The sequence below is a fragment of the Corythoichthys intestinalis genome, chromosome 14, assembly GCF_030265065.1.
Source record: "Corythoichthys intestinalis isolate RoL2023-P3 chromosome 14, ASM3026506v1, whole genome shotgun sequence".
NCBI lineage: Eukaryota > Metazoa > Chordata > Actinopteri > Syngnathiformes > Syngnathidae > Corythoichthys > Corythoichthys intestinalis.
This window is the reverse complement of record NC_080408.1, coordinates 37,855,039-37,875,508: the sequence shown is the minus strand read 5'-3', so window position 1 is coordinate 37,875,508 and position 20,470 is coordinate 37,855,039. Positions and strand designations below refer to the sequence as shown.

At 40.7% G+C, this 20,470-nt stretch overlaps 1 protein-coding gene across 1 annotated transcript; it reads right to left on the bottom strand.

Moving 5' to 3' along the window:
• Positions 1–4,580: 4,580 nt before the first annotated feature.
• Positions 4,581–13,714, bottom strand: LOC130929531 (THAP domain-containing protein 5-like). The gene is made up of 4 exons (XM_057856730.1): positions 13,634–13,714; positions 10,233–10,378; positions 7,863–7,910; positions 4,581–5,293 (listed from the first exon to the last, which is right to left on the bottom strand). The coding sequence occupies exons 1-4, from the start codon at positions 13,648–13,650 to the stop codon at positions 5,220–5,222; spliced, it is 285 nt and encodes a 94-aa protein (XP_057712713.1). The 5' UTR covers positions 13,651–13,714; the 3' UTR covers positions 4,581–5,219.
• Positions 13,715–20,470: the final 6,756 nt, after the last annotated feature.

Genomic DNA, 20,470 nt, shown 5'->3' with positions numbered 1-20,470 from the left:
ATAGATAGGCACTGAACATGCGGTCGATCATCAGAACATGTTGAGATTCATACTCCATGATAGCACTCTACAATTTTGTAGGTCATTGTTTTGATGTAGACAGAGGACCTCGTTGTGTGTGTGTGTCAGGGGTGCGTGCGCACGCGTGTGGTTCGACGGCACACCTGTCTGCCTCCAGGCTGTGCGGTCTACTGCAGCCTCTCATTTCTGGCTGGCGTTAACGGGCTTGTCGTGGCACCTTGTTGAAGGCCTCTGACCGGCTGCCTGACGCGTCTGACGGGGTCAGAGGTGTCAAGCTGCTCACGTAAGGGCGCGGACGAATTAGCGCGCTACCTGAGTCAATTGAAGCGTAAAGCCCCCCGGGCAACTGCGCCGTGTTATAATGCGCATGTAACACACCTGTATTATCTGTTAGTCCTCTTCATTACACACTCACTTCACACTGCTGTGGTATTTTTCAGCCTCACAAAGATAAAACAACAATTCCCTCTGAACAAATGCTATTCCCTCAACATATAGTGGAAATTTGGAGGGAAAAAAAGAAAAAAGAAAATAAATAATAATAAGCAATAATTAAGCGTCATTTTCATGGATTAGTTGTCGAAAAAGAAAAGAGACAAAAAAAAAAAAAAAAAGAAAAAAAATAGATAATGTCCGCTGTATTTGTTTCATAATTGTTTGACTGACTAATTTGAAAATCCTGCCTTTTGCACAAATTAAATATTTGTATTTTTTATACAAAATTACAAATTTACAGATATCCATTTTTTTTTTACAATTATTACTGTTCTAACAAATTTAAGAATCATTTGAAAAAAATATATTATTGGTATACATTAAGGTTGCAAGAATACTTAGTTTTATATTGAACCGTTCGATACGCCCCCTTCGATTCAATACGCACAACCATTCGATCCAATTGCAAAAGCTCCCAAAATGTATTTTCCAAATTTTTTTTTTTTTGTGATCTCTCTCGCCATAATGTCCGGCGCATCTTTGCCTTGTATAAAAAAAGCTATGAAAAGGCTCCTCCCCGCTAGCAGCCCCCCCCTCCATTCCTCACCCATACTGCCTGAAGTGCGGGAGCAGTGGCGCACGAGGATTATTGCTCGTGAGGAAACACAGAAGCTTAAGGAGGCGGCTTCCCGGCTTCAACCTTGTACAGATCCATTGTATGGCAGCATTTTGGGTTTGCTGATACGCTATCGGCACTCGTGCATATTTAACAAAGACTTTCTTTACGGATATGTACAGCGATGCCCGCCAATATATCATTGACGACTTGGCTGCTATGAAATAGCCTCGGTTTGACACCAGGGACACAGAGAGCTAACTCACGGCTACATGATGAACAATGAGTGGCAAATTAAGAGCGCTGTACTTCAAACTCGTCGTGTTTATCAAAGTTGATTGTCAAATGCTGGTGTTGTGCAGTAATGAGCAGACGTGACTTCTGTGGCGTTTGTTAACTTTTTTAATGCCCCGACAACACTCGTGCGCACACACTAGATATGATCAAATAGCAACCTAGATGTGCTATGTTAGATTCCCCCTAAGTCCCATGCCATTGGCTGCGTGAGCCCAGAGTGATCATGGGATGAGTAGTTCATATACTACATCGGTGAATTAAAAATCGCCATGACTGAATGGAAGCTAAGCAGGCCAAATCAATCCATACCTGTGACTATAGATAATGATGCAAATATTGTTAATTCGGTACATAACACAGACGGACTTTGACCACAAATAGGATTTTTTTGCTCATGTGGTAAACATAGCTGCTAAGAGAGCTGTGGCCTATACTACGAAGCCGGTTTTCTGGCTTAGCAGGGTAACTTTGAGAGTATCTTCATCACAATAGCCTATCTTCCCAGCTAAGCGAGCCTACGAAAAGTGGATATGTTGGAACCGGGGAGTGTTGCCAGGGCAACACACGCCACACGTCAAACCTGGTCGTTTCAGAGTTAGATCTTGCTCTCCTTGCTTTCACTCCTCCGCGGACGTGTCCTCTTGACAATGATAGCATACCTGGACTACCCGTGTGACATTGGCGCGCGGATTGTGAGGGGCTCTCTTTGGAGGGCACAGGCTTTTGGAGACCGCCAGAATCCGATGGCGTACCCAGAATATGTTCTCCATGAAAGATATAGATTTTCAGCTGAGGGAATTCGTTACCTGTGCCAGCTGATCAAGGCGGACATCACTAATGTAACCCGCCGAAGTCAGGCCCTCACAACCGAGCACATTGTATGCCTGTCCTTGCGCTCTTAAGCCAGCGGACAATATATGTATTCTATCGATGATGCTTAATATCTGAGTAAGAACACTGTATGCCGTGCGATTCAGAAAGTGGTAGGAGGGGGGTACGGAAGCCCTTCAAATTGATTGTTGGAAATGCTATACAGAAACCAGTGTCGGCTTCGCTGAATGTCAACGAATGTGGAGCTTTTCTCTCATACAAGAAATATATTTAACTAACTTTTCCAGCATTATTTCGTTGTGTAAATGCATTTATAATAATCATAAAAATATGTAGAACATTTAAAGACCAAATGTGAAGTAAGGTTGGCCAACCATGTTTTTGAATAATATCAATGGCTAAGCAATTATAAGCATATTTTCATTTTTTTTTTTTAACGCAACCCTTCCAGATTCTTTGTTTAACCCATAGCAACGCCCTTGACAACGAAAAAGTTTTTCTTCGACAATCTTCGGAAATCTTCTGAAATTACGTCACACCGAGAACTGAGAGGGAAGTCCACCATAGAACAGTATTGTTGCATTGCTTCTCGGTAAGATGCCACGGCGGTGTGGGCGATGTATTGTTGTCAATTTAAAGAAAAGTTGTATGAGTGGCCAAAGGATAGAAGGGCACGTATATGGACATTTTTCGTTCGCACGAAGCGAATGAATTTCACGCCATCATCGAGTAGTGTTCTCTACTACAAACACTTCAAAGAAGCCTGCTTCCTCAACCGGTCTGCCTATGATCAAGGATTTGCAAAAAGAGTGAGTGTGATTTTTGGATAGATGACTGATGACTTTGTCAAAGCAGAGCTGCCAACTGTTTTGGAATAAACAGTAGAAGCTAACTCGTGGCAATCCCCGATCATAGTTGTATAGGGAATGGGACGTACTACGTCATTGTTTGGACCCGCCTCCATGCTGGCAATATAATTCACTTCCGGGCCGGCAGAGTCAATGCGGATTGTAACGTGTGATAGTGCTAAGCTAACTCTTTCGGTGTTTTAGAAAGAAAATATGGGTGCTTTATTGTTGCGTTACCGGGTGCAACAGCATCTCCTACGACAAAAAAAGGGGTGAGGAAAAATGGACTCACTTTTCACCGTTTTCCTGCATGGAGGACCAAATATCAGATCACGAAGGTACGACGGATGGCTGGATTGCAGCGGTTCGTCGGAAAAGCATTTCTTATGATCATATTTCTGCTGGAATGAGAGTGTGTTCCTGTCATCTCTACTCTTGTAAATTGAACGATTTATCCACTTTTGGTTTCAATACGTTTTTTGTTTTTGTTTTTTTCTTTACTGTTGTGTAAATCTGCCTCGGTAGCAATGCTAACCTACTCCTCCTCATCACCTACCTGTTGTGTTACTAGGAAAACCTGCATATGAAATGCTGACAACACATCCCGATTGGTCACCATATCTCTTCTTGGGTTATTCTGAGGTCAAGCGCCTCGGTAGCAATGCTCGCCTACTACGACTCCCCTACCTGTTGTGTTCCTAGGTAAACCTGCTGACAACACATCCCGATTGGTCACCATCTCTCTTCTTGGATCATTTGACAAAGAAAATTTGTTCAATGGAGTGGTTCCATTTGTCCTGTGTCGGACTCAAACAAGCCCCTGCAGCAGACGCCATCTGGGTCTGCCCTTCTCGTCGATGAACTGCGGGCTTTTAACTTGTGAAAATGCAAGAACTTTAATGCACATATTTATTCTGCCTGGCTATTTAACTATGGCCAGTGACGTTTTTTTTTTTTTTTTTTTTTTAACCACTTTGACAAAGACACCTTTCATTGTAATGTTGAATTTATATATTCTATTATTTTTTTTAAATTATAATATTCTTATTTGCACTTATGTAGACTTTAGACTGTCAATTCAAATAGTGTCCCCAGTTGCAATACCTAAAATAGAAATGCAAGAACTGTAAAGTACATATTTATACACCTTTATTTACCTAAGGCGACTGGATGTTTTTTAACTGCTTTGAAAAATACAGGTTTTGTTGTGATCTTGTATTTATATAGTATATAGCTTTTTATAATGTATTATGTATTATAATATTTGCTGCCCCCTGCCAGAGTGTGGGCCATTTTGTACTAAAATGATTTTAAACTGTCAGTTCAAATACTGTGTTGGAGACTAGTACTTGCAATACTTAAAATGGAAATGCAAGAACTTTAAAGCACATATTTATCCTGTCTGGCAATTTACCCAAGGCCAGTAAATAGTGTTTTAAACTGCTTTGACAAAGACACGTTTATTGTGATCTTGTATTTGTGTATTACTTATAATTATATAATATTTGCTGCCACCGTCAGAGGGTGGGCCTTGTTTGCACTAATTTAAAGATTTTAAACTGTCAATTCAAATATCGTATTGGAGAAATTGCATTACTTGAAATAAATCTATTGCAACTTATCAGTCCCAGTTCTTGTCTACAACACTGTCCAAAAATTGTCAATGCATATTCCAAATAGAATAACAAAATTAAGTCACCTGACTTTGTAATTATTACACCTGTTTATTATGAAGACCTGAAGTAAACAACAAGCAGTTACAGTTTGTCAAGAAGTTGTTCAAGTCATGTTTTGGTATTCATATTTTATTGACTTTTCATAACACTTGGGATCGTGTTTGTAAGAGCAGAGCAAACTGAAGTTTCAGCGTGCACTCTTCGCCTTTCCAACCTCTCAACGCTCCGATGTGGTGCGCTTGACCTCAGAATAACCCAAGAAGAGATATGGTGACCAATCGGGATGTGTTGTCAGCATTTCATATGCAGGTTTTCCTAGTAACACAACAGGTAGGTGATGAGGAGGAGTAGGTTAGCATTGCTACCGAGGCAGATTTACACAACAGTAAAGAAAAAAACAAAAACAAAAAACGTATTGAAACCAAAACGGATAAATCGTTCAACTTACAAGAGTAGAGATGAGGGGAATACACTCTCATTCCAGCAGAAATATGATCATAAGAAATGCTTTTCCGACGAACCGCTGCAATCCAGCCATCCGTCGTACCTTCGTGATCTGATATTTGGTTCTCCATGCAGGAAAACGGTGAAAAGTGAGTCCATTTTTCCTAACCCCTTTTTTTGTCGTAGGAGACGCTGTTGCACCCGGTAACGCAACAATAAGCACCCATATTTTCTTTCTAAAACACCGAAAGAGTTAGCTTAGCACTACCACACGTTACAATCCGCATTGACTCTGCCGGCCCGGAAGTGAATTATATTGCCAGCATGGAGGCGGGTCCAAACAATGACGTAGTTCGTCCCATTCCCTATTGAGTTCATTTTGCCTACACTTATAAATCCGTCAAAACTTTTCTTTTATCCCAGGCAATAGTAGGTGGTTTATTTACCTGACATGTTTCGGTGAACACTTCCGCCTTCGTCAGAGGGTCTGAAGGCAGAAGCAGGGGCGGACTGGGACTAAAAAGCAGCCCTGGACTTTGACTCAGCCCAGCCCATAAGAATCGCTATACGAAGGGAAACACAGACCCCATAGGGGGGTCCGGGAACATGCCCCTCCCGGGAGAAATTTTTTTTTTTTTTTTACATTTTATTGTAAAATGCACCAATTTCGTGTACTTTGAGAGAAAAATGAAGAAAATGTGTCTAGACTGTGACTGTCTGACTACGGGCGCTCAAAGTACTGCAAGGCTGAACTGGAGTTGGATTCAATTTCTGTACTAGCTCTATGATCAACCTGAATAAACAAATGAAAGAATTTATTTTTCAAAGCAAGTTTTACGTATCCAATTGATTATAATATATCTCTATAGATCTCTGTCTATAAAATGACTTCATTGTTTATGCCATAATTCAGTGGTCTCCAAACTATTCCACATAGGGCTGCGGCGGGCGCAGGATTTCATTCCAACAAAACAAGACAAAACCTCTGCACCAATCTGGTGTCTTACAAGTGTAATCAGTTGATTGCAGTCAGGTGCTGCTTGTTTTAGCAGAAACTTCATTGGTTAAACTGTCGGTACTCGATCGGTTAACACAAAAACCAGGCCCCACAGCGGCCCTTGAGGACCGGTTTGGAGACCCCTGCCATAATTAATCTTGCCATACAAATAATAAATTTCAATGAAAATACAATACACATTTCAAGACAAATCCTGTATACATAAACTTCATTGGAAAGTATTAACCAGAAAACAAAACGATATATAAATGATTAATAATGTATATAACATCAATTTAACTACCTAAACTTTAAAGTAAAACCATTCATTTTATTAATATTTTGTTATATTTCTTCTGAATTAATATTGCTATGCTGCGTGTGCATACATTGTTTTACGGCTAAAATATTTTTTCTTAGGAGAGGGATAGTAGGACTAGCATACTGTAACTTGACACGATTGCAAACGACTAGCTGGCACTAACCCTTTAATTGTCATTTATTTGATTTAAAATGTAGCTACCTGATGGATAACAATTGCCAGTTTACAGAGCAAGTAACCCTCTTCATCCCAATTTACTTGCCCTGCGCTTGTCTGGGGAACTTCCAACAGTTTATCGTTGCCCCCTCCCTCTTCTTTTCTCTCTCCCAGCACCGTCTGCACGTCAGAGCGGCTGCAGCTCCCTCTCACCATCGCCGGGAGCTGAGCTGTTGTTACCCGACGTGGCCGTTGCAGCCAGACTGCTGCTTGCGAAAATATTTGTCGATTTATGACATTTTCGATTTATGACATTTTAATGCTTCACTCTCCAGTTTCTTTAATTTTTTCTCTCTAACCTTCTCCGCGCCACCCTGCTCTTTTCAGTTTTTTTGCCACCACCATCCATATTGTGCATTAACATTCGTCGCTATTTTGCTTCCACAAGGAAGGAACTAATGAAGGCTACTCTGTGCTTTCGTCGTTCCTAGTCTATCAGATTGGCGGTGAAAAGCCAGGCGCATTGCTGCCACCTGTCGGATTGGATGCGAACTGTAGATAATCAGAGGATAGGGGGGATAAAAACAGTGATGCATAATGAATGGCGGCCGCCGGCCGTCCAGGGCACCGGCCGTTCTGTGATCCTCCAGAACCCACAGATTACCAGTCCGCCCCTGGGCAGAAGTGTTCGCCGAAACATGTCAGGTAAATAAAAGCTAACGTCGCTAGCTTCTACTGTTCATTCCACAACATGATCGGGGATTCATCAAAACTTTTCTTTTATCCCAGGCAAAAGTAGGTGGTTTATTTACCTGACATGTTTCGGCGAACACTTCTGCCTTCGTCAGAGGGTCCAAAGGCGGAAGTGTTCGCCGAAATATGTCCGGTAAATAAAAGCTAACGTCGCTAGCTTCTACTGTTCATTCCACAACATGATCGGGGATTCGTCAAAACCTTTCTTTTATCCCAGGCAATAGTAGGTGGTTTATTTACCTGACATGTTTCGGCGAACACTTCCGCCTTCGTCAGAGGGTCCGAAGGTGGAAATGTTGGCCGAAACATGTCAGGTAAATAAAAGCTAACGTCGCTAGCTTCTACTGTTCATTCCACAACATGATCGGGGATTCGTCAAAACCTTTCTTTTATCCCAGGTAATAGTAGGTGGTTTATTTACCTGACATGTTTCAAATCATAAAAATAATAACAGCCTTTATCTTACCAATCTTGTAATCTTCATGGGTCTTGTCTCCATTCCATGTCAGGTAGTCTGGGCACATAGTTTGCATCCTGATTAGCGTCTGGCTAATACATGTACGGTCCAACATAAAAATCCAACCTCCTCCTCTTCCTCCAACTCTTCAAAAACTTGGATATCCTCCCTTGCGCTCGATCTATCGCTTATATCGGTTTGAATCATTGTTTGAAGGGCTTTGTATGGCAGCCGTATGTATGGAGCGGTGCCATCGCTGTTCTCGGTGTGACGTATCACTCCCGGGTTCGTCCCCTTTCAGGCTCGAACTTCGGAAACGCGATTTTTTTGTCAAATATACAACATATAAATTATTTTTTCATGCTTTATTTGTTGTACAATGTTTAATTACTTTAATTGTGACCCTATTTGGCATTTTATGAAATTACTTCACATTTGGTCTTTAAACATGGAGAAAACTTTTTTCGTTTTTTTTTTTTTTTTTGCCAACTCGAAGAGATTAAAATAATGTCAAATCTACTGATAGAACAGACACACAAATATAACAGATATAAAAGTTTATTGAATATGCATCTTACAGGCTTGTTTAACTGTGAGAATTCGTTACAAAAGACCTAACCCTAACCCCTTCGTCACAAATGTGATCACATAAAAAGCAACCACGCATCGCATCTCCGCATTTCCTTCTTCTCCCGAGTCCTCACAAATATAACAAAATTTCGGTGGGGTTTTGGGCTCGGGTTCGGGCCAGGTCGGGCTGGATTTTTTAGGCCTGATCTTACCTCTACTCTGAGAGTTCAAAGGGCATACATATTCATACAGTCAATAGGACTAAACATACAATCATCCTGCTTCATGTGGTGATGCACATGCGATAGATTATTTTTTACAGTTAACGTACCAAATCTTATTGTCTTGACAGCAGGCTTTATTTCTTTTCATGGACATAACTAAACTGGCATATTGACGCATTCACAAATCACACGATCTGTAATTCTGCCAACAGACAGTCGCTCTCTACTCGCTGAAGCAGTGTTGGATTTCGCGGTGAGGGTGGATTTTAATTCCTCATAACACTGAATGATTATCGCGCATTCCTCCTCCGTTAAGTAAGGTGCCTGTGCCATCGTCACAAGTAGTGTTTGACTCTGGTCTTCGCCCCATTTTACGTAAACGCGCAGTAAGTCTAGTTGGGTTGACGCAGGTTCGACTAATCAACAATGTAGCACCGATTGACCACAAACTAGGTAACCAGGTTTTGACAACTCCGGTTACCCGCTGGTAAACACTTCTGGGGGCATTAAACTAGTATAGACCCCACTCACCAACGTCACACAATGACGTGTCGCTGCATCCGGCCACCATATTGTCCGTCATTGTTTATCCGTATTCTCAATGGTTTCAATTTGTTGTTCAATTCATGGAAGCCCCGGTGCTTTCAGACGCTGTAAACTCATTGGATGCGTTGCATAAATGGCGTTATGTGGAAAAGCTTCAGTCTATCCATCCGCCAGATCCATATTTGATGCCTAAATCGATATTTTTCGACCCGCTGTCTTCGCCGTCTCTGCCTGACATCTGCTACCCTGATATCTACAACTATCTTGTCCACAGAAACTCAGCCTATTCTCACGAAACATTGAAAAACTTTAAGAGCAGCACTCTAAGCAACATTACCCCGTGTGACCCTTTACTTTCAATTTTCTAAAATGGCGACAATCAATAAAAAAAAAAAGTTGACTGCGATGGCCGGCGCTTCAAGGATAGGTGGATATTGGATTATTTCTTCAATACAATACGCAACAACTGTGTCTGCCTCATCTGCAAAGAGACAGTCGCTGTTTTCAAAGAGTTCGATGTGACGCGATATTAGCAAACAAGACACGCTGACATGTACGACAACATTACAAGGAAGATACGCAGCGAGAAATTATAGCAACTTGAAGCTAGTTTAATTTCACAGCAGCAGTATTTCGCAAGAGCCCGAGTGTCGAAAGAGAACGCCACAAAGGCGAGATTGTTTAAATTATGAATTAACAAAAATAATAATAAAGCAAATGTGACACACAGAAGGGCTTGCTAAAATATGTTTAAATATATTATTCTACGTAAATCAGCCAAGGTAGCCCCCCACGTTTTTACCACACCAAATCTGGCCCCCTTTGCAAAAAGTTTGGACACCCCTGTTTCATTGATGATCCGTAGACGAGGCCAGCTTCTTTCACTTGGTACCAGCTAAATATTATTAAAAAAAATAATGATGGCGGAAGAAATAAACATCTTGAATTGGAAACTATGTTGTCGGCGATTAGCCTCGCAATGATCTTAATTGTGGTTGTCAGCCCAAAACCTTTTAAATATATATTAAATGCATCTTACCAGGTATAAAATGACAACTACATAGTCTGTGGGGATCGTTTGGTGCCCAGTTTTCTCGTCGAATTGCAGCAGTCCATCTGGCTCTCCTCTCCGGGTCTCTCGGAATACGGTAGAACTTCAAGTCTCTCCGTCTATCTTCTCTGTTACTGCAACCAACCGCCACACACGCCTTCACCATTTTGATTATTAAGTTAACGAGCAGAAAAACACACCATAATAGGCGGAATTTACGTGGGGGTAATGCGTAACATGACGAGTTGACGGACAATATGGCGCGGAGGCGTGGTTGTGACATCATGTGAGTGGGGTCTATAGCCTACTGTAACAATCAACAGTGTTCCCCTCCTCACTTTACAAACAGCAAAGATTGTTCTCAGCACTTTTATACAAATTTTCTTCGGATCAGTAAGAAGTAAGCACACAAATATTATGCACTAAAATGCATGTTTATATGATGGCATTGTTATTTAGCATGTTATCAAAATAAAATAAAAAAACGTTAAAAAAAAAAATAACACTTGTAATTTTGGTTTCGGAGCATTAACTGTATCGAATCTAATCGAATATCGTGTCCCTCATATCGAAAATTGTACCGAACCGGGACTTAACTGTATCGGTGCATCCCTAGTATACATATGCATTAATTAATTGATACAACATTAGAAATGTAATTTAAAAATGTAATCCACATTCATTTGAAGTGTCTTGGGTTTTCCTGCATTCGAATAATTAGTGTGAACTCGTCTGTGCAACAAGCTTTGCTGTCGACATATTCTCAACTGCTTTTTATCCTTTATTCCCTGGCCACTGAAAATGGCAACAGTTTGGAATATTTGTCCAACCAGTGAAAAGTGATGGAGTGTCATATGGAGGAAAACATCTTGGTGCAAGCCAAGAATGTTGGGTGTCTCTTTAAAAGTGCCATAATGAGATGTTTTCTAAGCGCAAGTGGGTTTGCATTGTGACACTGATGATGTTCCGCAAAGAATAGATGAGAGTTGGTGATATGCAAGACATGATGGGCTGGGCGATGACATGATCATCTCTTTTGTTACTAGAAGGTCATTTTTATATTTACAGCACAGGAAAACACAACAAAAATCAGAGAAAGTTGACAAAATCAGTCCCCCAAAATGTAATCCCCCCCTGCTGACCAAGACCTTCCAATTAGGGGCTAATGTTATCTATATTAACCCTTTACCCCCCACCCCCAACCCTCCTTTGCTTGACTTTATTGAGGCAGCGGGGAGGGAGGGGTCGGTCAAGGGGGTATGTGCTGGCCTCAATAAAAACAACACTAAAAAGCAATTACAGTGCTGTGAAGAATGGGGCTTGTCAGTAATTTGCCGTCTAAAAAGCGAGGAGATTGCAGGTCTGGGGCCGATTGGAATTCTGAGCCTGCAGTGTAGTGTGGGAAAAGCAGTGGGAAGGCAAGCGCCGCCCTTTGTGAGCTAATTACTGGAACTCGCCGAGGCCAGCGCCAGGCCCCGCTAATGATAACCCCGTTCCTTCACACCCCCGCCAACGCGTATTCTCCCTCCCTCCTGCTCGTCACCTTGTCATTGATACGGTTCATCTTGCTCGCTAGGGTCACGGCCACCGTGCACAGAGGTCGGTAGTCAAGCCAAAAATGATTTTCGTTTAATATTATCTTAATTTCAAGAGCAGAGTGCAAAATATCGGGTGATATTTATTGTAGGTAGCGACAAGCCAATTTTTTTTTTTTTTTTTTAAATCAGTCGCACTGTATGTCTAATGTTAATAATTCTTATATATTACATTTTTTTGCTACTCCCTATAATATCGGCTGCCATATTGTAATGTGTCTTGGTGCCCAAAAGCAATGATCGTTCATCGCCACAATTGATGTGGACATATGTATCTTCTCTAGACTACTCAAACCTCTGAAAATATAACAAGAATGACCCCGAAAACCTGGATTTTATGGACATTTTAAAACAGGGGTCAATTTGGGTCACATTAAGTATTTCACAGAAAATATTCAAAAGTACATTAGGGCCTTGCAATTTGCGGCAAGGGACTAGCCATGACCAGAGGCCTGGGAGTTTGAGGGTTCTGGGTATTAGTTTAGCTCCTAGGTAGAGATGGGAATTGATAGGATTTTTACGATTCCGATTCCATTATCGATATTGCTTAACGATTCGATTCTTTATCGATTCTCTTATCCATTCTAATTTGGGGAAAAAGAACAACAAACGTTTTGATTGGCATCGAGTTTGTTTAATCAGAACTCACAACCTTATAAACTCACACCGAGATCAAAAGAGGCCCAAAGCCTCAATGTTAACTGTGGCAATAAGTGGCAAATACACAAGAATGTGTAACATTTTACGGAAACATTTATCTAATAGAAATAAAAAATATTGGTATATATTGGCAGATAGGTTGTTGTTCTGCGTTTGGCAATATGTGTTAAAGCAGGGGTCCCCAAACTTTTACCTGTGAGGGCCACATAACTTTTCCCTTCTCTGATGAGGGGCCGGGGTCAGTTTGTAATAGAAAAAGTGTGACAATTGCAGAAGTGCATAAATGTTAAAAATTATTGTTTTTCAGAAAGCCACAATCAAATAACCCTTTCTGGATTCTTCACGGAATGAAAGTAAATAAAATTAAAATAATAATATAATAATTAATATTAAAAACACTATTAATTAAATAGATAATAACCAAATAACCCTCTCTGAATTCTTCAAGGAAAAAGGCCAGGAAATAAATAACACGATTGAGAAAAAAAAAAATTCAAAATGGCCGGACCAAATGTGGAGGCGGGCTGTATTTGGGCCGCGGCCGCAGTTTGGGCACCCGAAGAAATGCTGCATCCAAGCGAGTGAGCGTGCGAAGTGAGAGAGGGAAACACTTCTACGAGCCTACGTTCTTTGTTAATGGTAATATCTACAGAGGCAACGCCTGTATGTATCATCTTTTGTGTTGTTGTTGTTGTGTTTCCACTCGCGATCGGACACTTAAATCCAGTTGTGTAGTGGTTTGAACGATGTGCTAATGCTAGCGAACGAATGCTAACCATACTGTTATTAGCAGCTAATCATCGCTGATTTACGTTGATGCAAACCTGTTTGTTATTGGGGACGAAATTGATTTGTTTCATTTCTATATTTAGTTTCACTCTTCAAGTGATGGTTGAATAAAGTCAGCAAATTATACCAACGTCTTCTGTATCGTCATTTCGGAGTTTAGCTAGCTGTATAGCTGTCTCGATGAGGACTTTGCAGTCTATTCCCTCCCGATGCAGTTATCTCCACCTTGCAATGACTGCAAGTCGCTTTGTTGTAATTTTTCCTCGTGAAGTGAAGACACACTTTCGAGCGTTTGAACCTACGTGCTGTCATTGTTATGTTTATGGCTGCAATGCTCGTGCTTACCCGCCGTAACCTTTCATTTTCACTCTCTTTCCTGGTGAAGTGTAGTCCAACTTTGGAGCGAGTGGTTCTTGGCGCCATGCTAGTTTGATGCGTCTGGACAACAAGACACGTCACGACGCAATACGCGTCTTTAGGATTCGTTAAAGGGATCGTTAAGGCTTTTTCATTGTGATGTCGAGGCCTCGAAACACTCGGAACCGGTTCCGAATTGGAATCGGATTTCGATTCCCATCCCTACTCCTAGGAGTAAACTATTTTGGACTGAAGCTTAAGATGGTGGAGCCACTCTCCCAGCTTGAGGGTTCGTACCCCGAGTGCACCCGCTATCACGGGAACCACGCTAGCTTTCACCCTCCACATCTACTTCATTTGTTTTTTTCAGCCCTTGGTATTTCTTCACCTGCTCTTGTTTCTTCTTCCTGATATTGACGTCAGCTCCTATTGCCACATATATCACACTTTCTTCTGCTTTCTGACCACAGCCACCATGTCTGGTGGGTTAGCCAGGAGCTGTTGTTCAGTCTGGAAGCAGAAGTCCCACAGAACCTTGGCCTTGTTCTCAGTCGCCCTCAGTGGTGTTGCCCACTGGGATGAGAGAAAAAACATGTGACGAGACAAGTGAAACTGCTTCTGGCAATGCAGGTGAGCTCAGTTTACCTGTTGGACTCCTTGGGACTACTCACACACAGACGCACACGCACCCACCCGCTCACACATACAGAGGTGAAAAGGTGACTAATGAGTCTGTCTCCTCCCCATTGCACCGCTCTTCCACTGATGACCCCATGCCATCCCCTTCAGGCAGTCCCACTAAACCCGCGTCAGGGCCTGACCGCATCATACGTCAACAGTGACGTGATTGATACACACACATACATGCACACACAAGTGCACGTGCACCGAGCCACTACATCAATACGTCTCCTGTATCGCAACCCCCAATGGCCCCTTATTATCTCGCTAATGTCCTCTTGTAAGTCGAAAGGTCTTTGTTGGCTGCAACAATACCAACAGGCACTTCAAAAAACGACTTTTCAGGTGTCACCTCTCTTCACATTTCATTCAGATAAACATCCATTTCATTCAAGGCGGGAGATGCGCTTCACACCTTTCCTTCCTTGTCTTGAAAAGGCAAAATATGCCTGCATAAACGTGTAGCCTTTCAGCACTACCTTAAGAAATATTCAGTTCACAGGAAAGGCAAAAAAAAGAATCACCCAACAAAACGAGTATCTTCTGAGAATAAACTTTGGAATTAAATTTGAAGGAAAGGAAACAAATATAGGAAGGAATATATTTCCTTCCTATAAATATATATTAGGGCTGTCAAACGATTAAAATTTTTAATCGAGTTAATTACAGCTTAAAAATTAATTAATTGTAATTCAAACCATCTATAAAATATGCCATATTTTTCTGTAAATTATATATATATATATTCTGTAAAATAAATTGTTGGAATGGAAAGATAAGACACAAGATGGATATATACATTCAACATACGGTACATAAGGACTGTAGTGGGCATTTCACTCTACTGTCATTTAAATCTGTCTATGCTGTTCTCACTCTGAACCGTCTACTTTTTCCAAAGCAAGACAAACAGTGAACGACGCCTTAATAATCAGACTTCTTCCTTTTTCATCTGATTTATTAATAAAATGGCCTCAAACCACTGTCCTCTTTAGACCGTCGTAAAACTACAAAAAAAAGTACACAAGCATTGCATTAGCAACAACGTTAGCTTAGCACGCTATACAGGTCCACTAAACATAAACAAAAAGCGTCTCATACAAAAAATATAAAATTTCGCTTACTAACATAGTATGTACATTCTTTACAACAACCATACTTACGGACAAATCATGTCCAAGGATCATATAAGCACAACATTACAACGTAGGCGTCAGCCCAAGACGTCATGCAGCCATATTGAACTGGCAAGAAAACAATAAACCATGTCGCAAAGCGACCACAAGAGTTCGCTGTTAGACAGCACAAAAAGCCTTGCTGTAAAACTTACCAAAAGGCAGAATACTGTCTGAGCGGGACATGTGCGTTAATTGCGTCAAATATTTTAATGTGATTAATTAAAAAAATTAATTACCGCGCGTTAACGCGATAATTTTGACAGCCCTAATATATATATATATATATATATATATATATATATATATATATATATATATATACATATACAGTACTGTGCAAAAGTTTTAGGCAGGTGTGAAAAAATGATGTAAACTAAGAATGCTTTAAAAAATATAAACAATGATTGTTTATTTTTATCAATTTACAAAATGCAAAGTGAGTGAACAAAAGAAAAATCTAAATCAAATCAATATTTTGAGTTACTACCCTTTGCCTTGAAACCAGCATCAATTCTTATAGGTACACTTGCACAGAGTCAGGGATTTTGTAGAATTATAGTCAGGTGTATGATCAACCAATTATACCAAACAGGTGCTAATGATCATCAATGTCACATGTAGGTTCAAACACAGTCATTAACTGAAACAGAAACAGCTGTGTAGGAGGCTTAAAACTGGGTGAGGAACAGCCAAACTCTGCTACCAAGGTGAGGTTGTTGAAGACAGTATCATGTCACAGTTTGTACACCATGGCAAGACTGAGCACAGCAACAAGACACAAGGTACTTATACCGCATCAGCAAGGTCTCTCCCAGACAAAGATTTCAAAGCAGACTGGGATTTCAAGATGTGCTGTTCAAGCTCTTTTGAAGAAGCACAAAGAAACGGGCAACATTGAGGATCGTAGACGCAGTGGTTGGCCAAGGAAACTTAGTGCAGCAGATGAAAAACACCTCAAGCTTATTTCCCTTCGAGATCGGAAGATGACCAGCAGTGCCATCAGCTCAGAACTGGCAGAAACCAGTGGGACCCAGGTACACCCATCTACTGTCCGGAGAAGTCTGGCCAGAAGTGGTCTTCATGGAAGAGTTGCAGCCAAAAAGCCATACCTCCGACATGGAAACAAGGCCAAGCGACTCGACCATGCACGAAAACATAGGAACTGGGGTGCAGAAAAATGGCAGCAGGTGCTCTGGACTGATGAGTCAGAATTTGAAATATTTGGCTGTAGCAGAAGGCAGTTTGTTCGCCGAAGGGCTGGAGAGCGGTACAATAATGAGTGTCTGCAGGAAACAGTGAAGCATGGTGGAGGTTCCTTGCAAGTTTGAGGCTGCATTTCTGCAAATGGAGTTGGAGATTTGGTCAGGATTAATGGTGTCCTCAATGCTGAGAAATACAGGCAGATACTTATCCATCATGCAACACCATCAGGGAGGCGTATGATTGGCACCAAATTTATTCTGCAGCATGACAACGACCCCAAACATACAGCCAATGTCATTATGAACTATCTTCAGCGTAAAGAAGAACAAGAAGTCCTGGAAGTGATGGTATGGCCCCCATAGAGCCCTGATCTCAACATCATTCAGTCTGTCTGGGATTTCATGAAGAGATAGAAGGATTTGAGGAAGCCTACATCCACAGAAGATCTGTGGTTAGTTCTCCAAGATGTTTGGAACAACCTACCAGCCGAGTTCCTTCAAAAACTGTGTGCAAGTGTACCTAGAAGAATTGATGCTGTTTTGAAGGCAAAGGGTAGTCACACCAAATATTGATTTGATTTAGATTTCTCTTCTGTTCATTCACTGCATTTTGTTAATTGATGAAAATAAACAATTAACGGTTCCATTTTTGAAAGCATTGTTACTTTACAGCATTTTTTCACACCTGCCTAAAACTTTTGCACAGTACTATGTATATATATATATATATATTTTTTTTTTTTTCCCTCAAAAAATGTTTAGTAATATCCCTTATCCTAAAATCCTCAACTGGGCAAGGAAAACACGAAAGTCAGGTTGCCTTGGTTTTTTTTTTTTTTTCCCTCAGGACTTGCCATGGTTGATTAATGCAAAATCTTCCTCTGGAAAGCAATCACCTCAGATCTTGTCCTGTCCGTCCGTCCGTCCGTCCGTCCAGAATTCATGCAAAAACTATCAGAGTGGATCTTTTTAATTAGAGATTAATGAGGTGTATCTTAAAAGCAGCAGATACAGTGCTAGAGGAGGAGAAGTTCATAACATTTTAAGATAAAACATCAGATAACCGGTTCACCTACAGTGTATCACAAAAGTGAGTACACCCCGCAAACCGTTTGCGCAAGACATGTCAACAAAAAACATGGGTTACTGGAACCATGTCCTATGGTCTAATGAGACAGGCGGGCTTTCTTGTGTACCATCTTCAGAAGAGGCTTCAAACAGATTAAAATGACAGCACAGCGAAAGCTGTGCTTGTTGTGTTTTTCGGGGTTTTGCCGCCCTCTGCTGGCGCTTGGGTGCGACTGATTTTATAGGCTTCAGCACCCATGAGCATTGTTTAAGTAATTATTGACATCAACAATGGCGGGCTACTAGTTTATTTTTTGATTGAAAATTTTACAAATTTTATTAAAACGAAAACATGAAAAGGGGTTTTAATATAAAATTTCTATAACTTGTACTAAAATTGATCTTTTAAGAACTACAAGTCTTTCTATCCATGGATCGCTTTAACAGAATGTTAATAATGGTAATGCCATTTTGTTGATTGCACATAGATGGTCCGCATGCGCGCATACGTACTGGACGTAGACAAACGCGCTGGCCCTCAACGGCTTCCATACGCTTTGCGTACCGATGGCTGACCACTGTATTTGCGGCGGACACGAGAAAATAACTTCTCAAAATGTCAAAGAGGGAGGCCACACTGAGTAATTACTTCCGTGTTCCCCCACCCCCGTCAAAAGACAGACAGACAGATGACAGAGACATCACCGGAGCTACCGAAAATAAGGACTTTTGCTGAAAAGTGGCTACAGGAGGTACCATGGCTAGAAGCAAATGATGCTTGCACGGAAATGCGGTACAAAATGTGCCGTGAGAATCCCAATGTCGCCGATAAGAGCATTTTATGTAGGGTCAAAGAATTTCAGCCATCCAAACTTTGAAAAGCACGAAAAAAACAGAGAGCATGTGGCAATTAAGCAAACTATCGATGTCAAACAGGACCCCACTCGCCCTATGGACAAGTGGCGGAATAGGGCAGAATAAAGGTAATGAACAGCGACATGCACTGACAAACGTGTTTTTGCTCGCATTTTACAAAGCTAAACATGCACGTTAAATGAGGTCTTATGAGGAGGACATCCCACTTTTAAAAAGGCTTGGAGTTAATGTGGGAGCCGCATAATGCCCTTTATTTTGAATTGGTGCTTTTTATTTCTTTACATTTCACTTCAAAGTAAAGGCAATTTTGTTGTGCCAGTTGATGTTAATCAAGCATTAATTGTTAATATAATTAATTAAAGTTAATTGGCTCTAAGTAAAGCTTGTCATAAATTTATCGCATCAGGCGGGTCGGCTCTCAAGCTCAATGAGGACCAAGTCACATCTCCAGGTCCTCTTCTGAGAACCTGGGCAAAAAAATTATGTGCACCCCTGGTTATAATAAAGAAATACAGTACTTATGTACCGTATGTTTAATGTATATATCCATCTTGTGTCTTATCTTTCCATTCCAACAATAATTTACAGAAAAATATGGCATGTTTTATAAATGGTTTGAATTGCGATTAATTAATTTTTAAGCTGTAATTAACTCGATTGAAAATTTTAATCGTTTGACACCCCCTAATATTAATATATATATATATTTTTTTACAGCTTCTCTGATATGTTTCGCTATATGTCTTCTTTCACTTTGCAATATGTCCCTTAGGTCAGCCTCACCTTGAAATGTAGCCTGTTGTCACAATGTCAGAGAGAATCTCCCCCACATTTCCCCCCAAAAAGGACATCAAGTAAAACAGGCCCAGTGATTGCAATTAGGTCCATTGTGTTGCTTTTATATGGTTATTGGCTGCTACCACTCTCACTTTGGCCGTGTTAAAGTTCTCACAGTCGGGAGGACAAGATTCCTCCTTTGGCAACTATCTGCTAACAATGTTCGTCTCACGTGGGTGACAAAGGAGCGGCGAGGCGGAGGCTCGCTGTAGGCTCTTCAGTGGCTGCAAGTGAGTGTTCCGTCCATTCTGACAGCTGTTTCATGTCCCCCCCCCCCCCAACTCTTTCTGTTTGTATCGCTATTCGTTTGGAGTGAATGTTGTCAAACGGGCCACACAATGTTAGTTTGAGATTCCTCAGAGATTCAGTGCAGAAATATTCAAATATTTTTCAATCATCAAAAACATATTGTTTGTACAGTACATTTTTTAATATTAAAATTTTTTTTTAAGGAAACTGACTAATAATCTTTAACATGAAAAAAAAAAGATTATTAAAATATAATTGAATATTATCTTTTTTTTTCGATCGAACTATGTCTACCAGTCCTCACAGTCAAAATGGATTGGACGTCTATTGCCGTCATCGGCAGTCATTGCGTCAATACTTAATATAAAAAATAGATACATTTTAAGTTTTCAAGTTGGCCCCTGCATCCTTCGATTTTGTCTGGCCCTCAGAGAAGACAGTTTGAACACCCCTCATTTGAAGGGAAACTCAATCATTACCCTATGCTTGTTGATAATGTTCTATTGCACTACTTCAGAATATATTTTAAAAGTGAAATGAAGTAAAAAAATAAAAATAAATAAATAAAGTCATTATATTATGACTAAAACATACAATTAATTGTTTGTCAGTATGTCCAGTTTCTTTGCTATCTATGCTCAATAATGTGCTGCTTGCTACGTCAAGTAAGAGATTGTTGTCAAAATTTTGTTTCCCCCAGTATGAGAAAACCAAGCTGAGCTGACAATATCATA

What these genes read in the sequence shown, in the direction of transcription:
- LOC130929531 (XM_057856730.1), bottom strand. An exon ending in TAGTTGTCATTTTATACCTG is followed by an intron (nt 7,911 to 10,232) that starts GTAAGATGCATT and finishes CTATGTGCCCAG; the next exon opens with ACTACCTGACATGGAATGGA. An exon ending in CCATGAAGATTACAAGATTG is followed by an intron (nt 5,294 to 7,862) that starts GTAAGATAAAGG and finishes TCCTGCATGGAG; the next exon opens with AACCAAATATCAGATCACGA.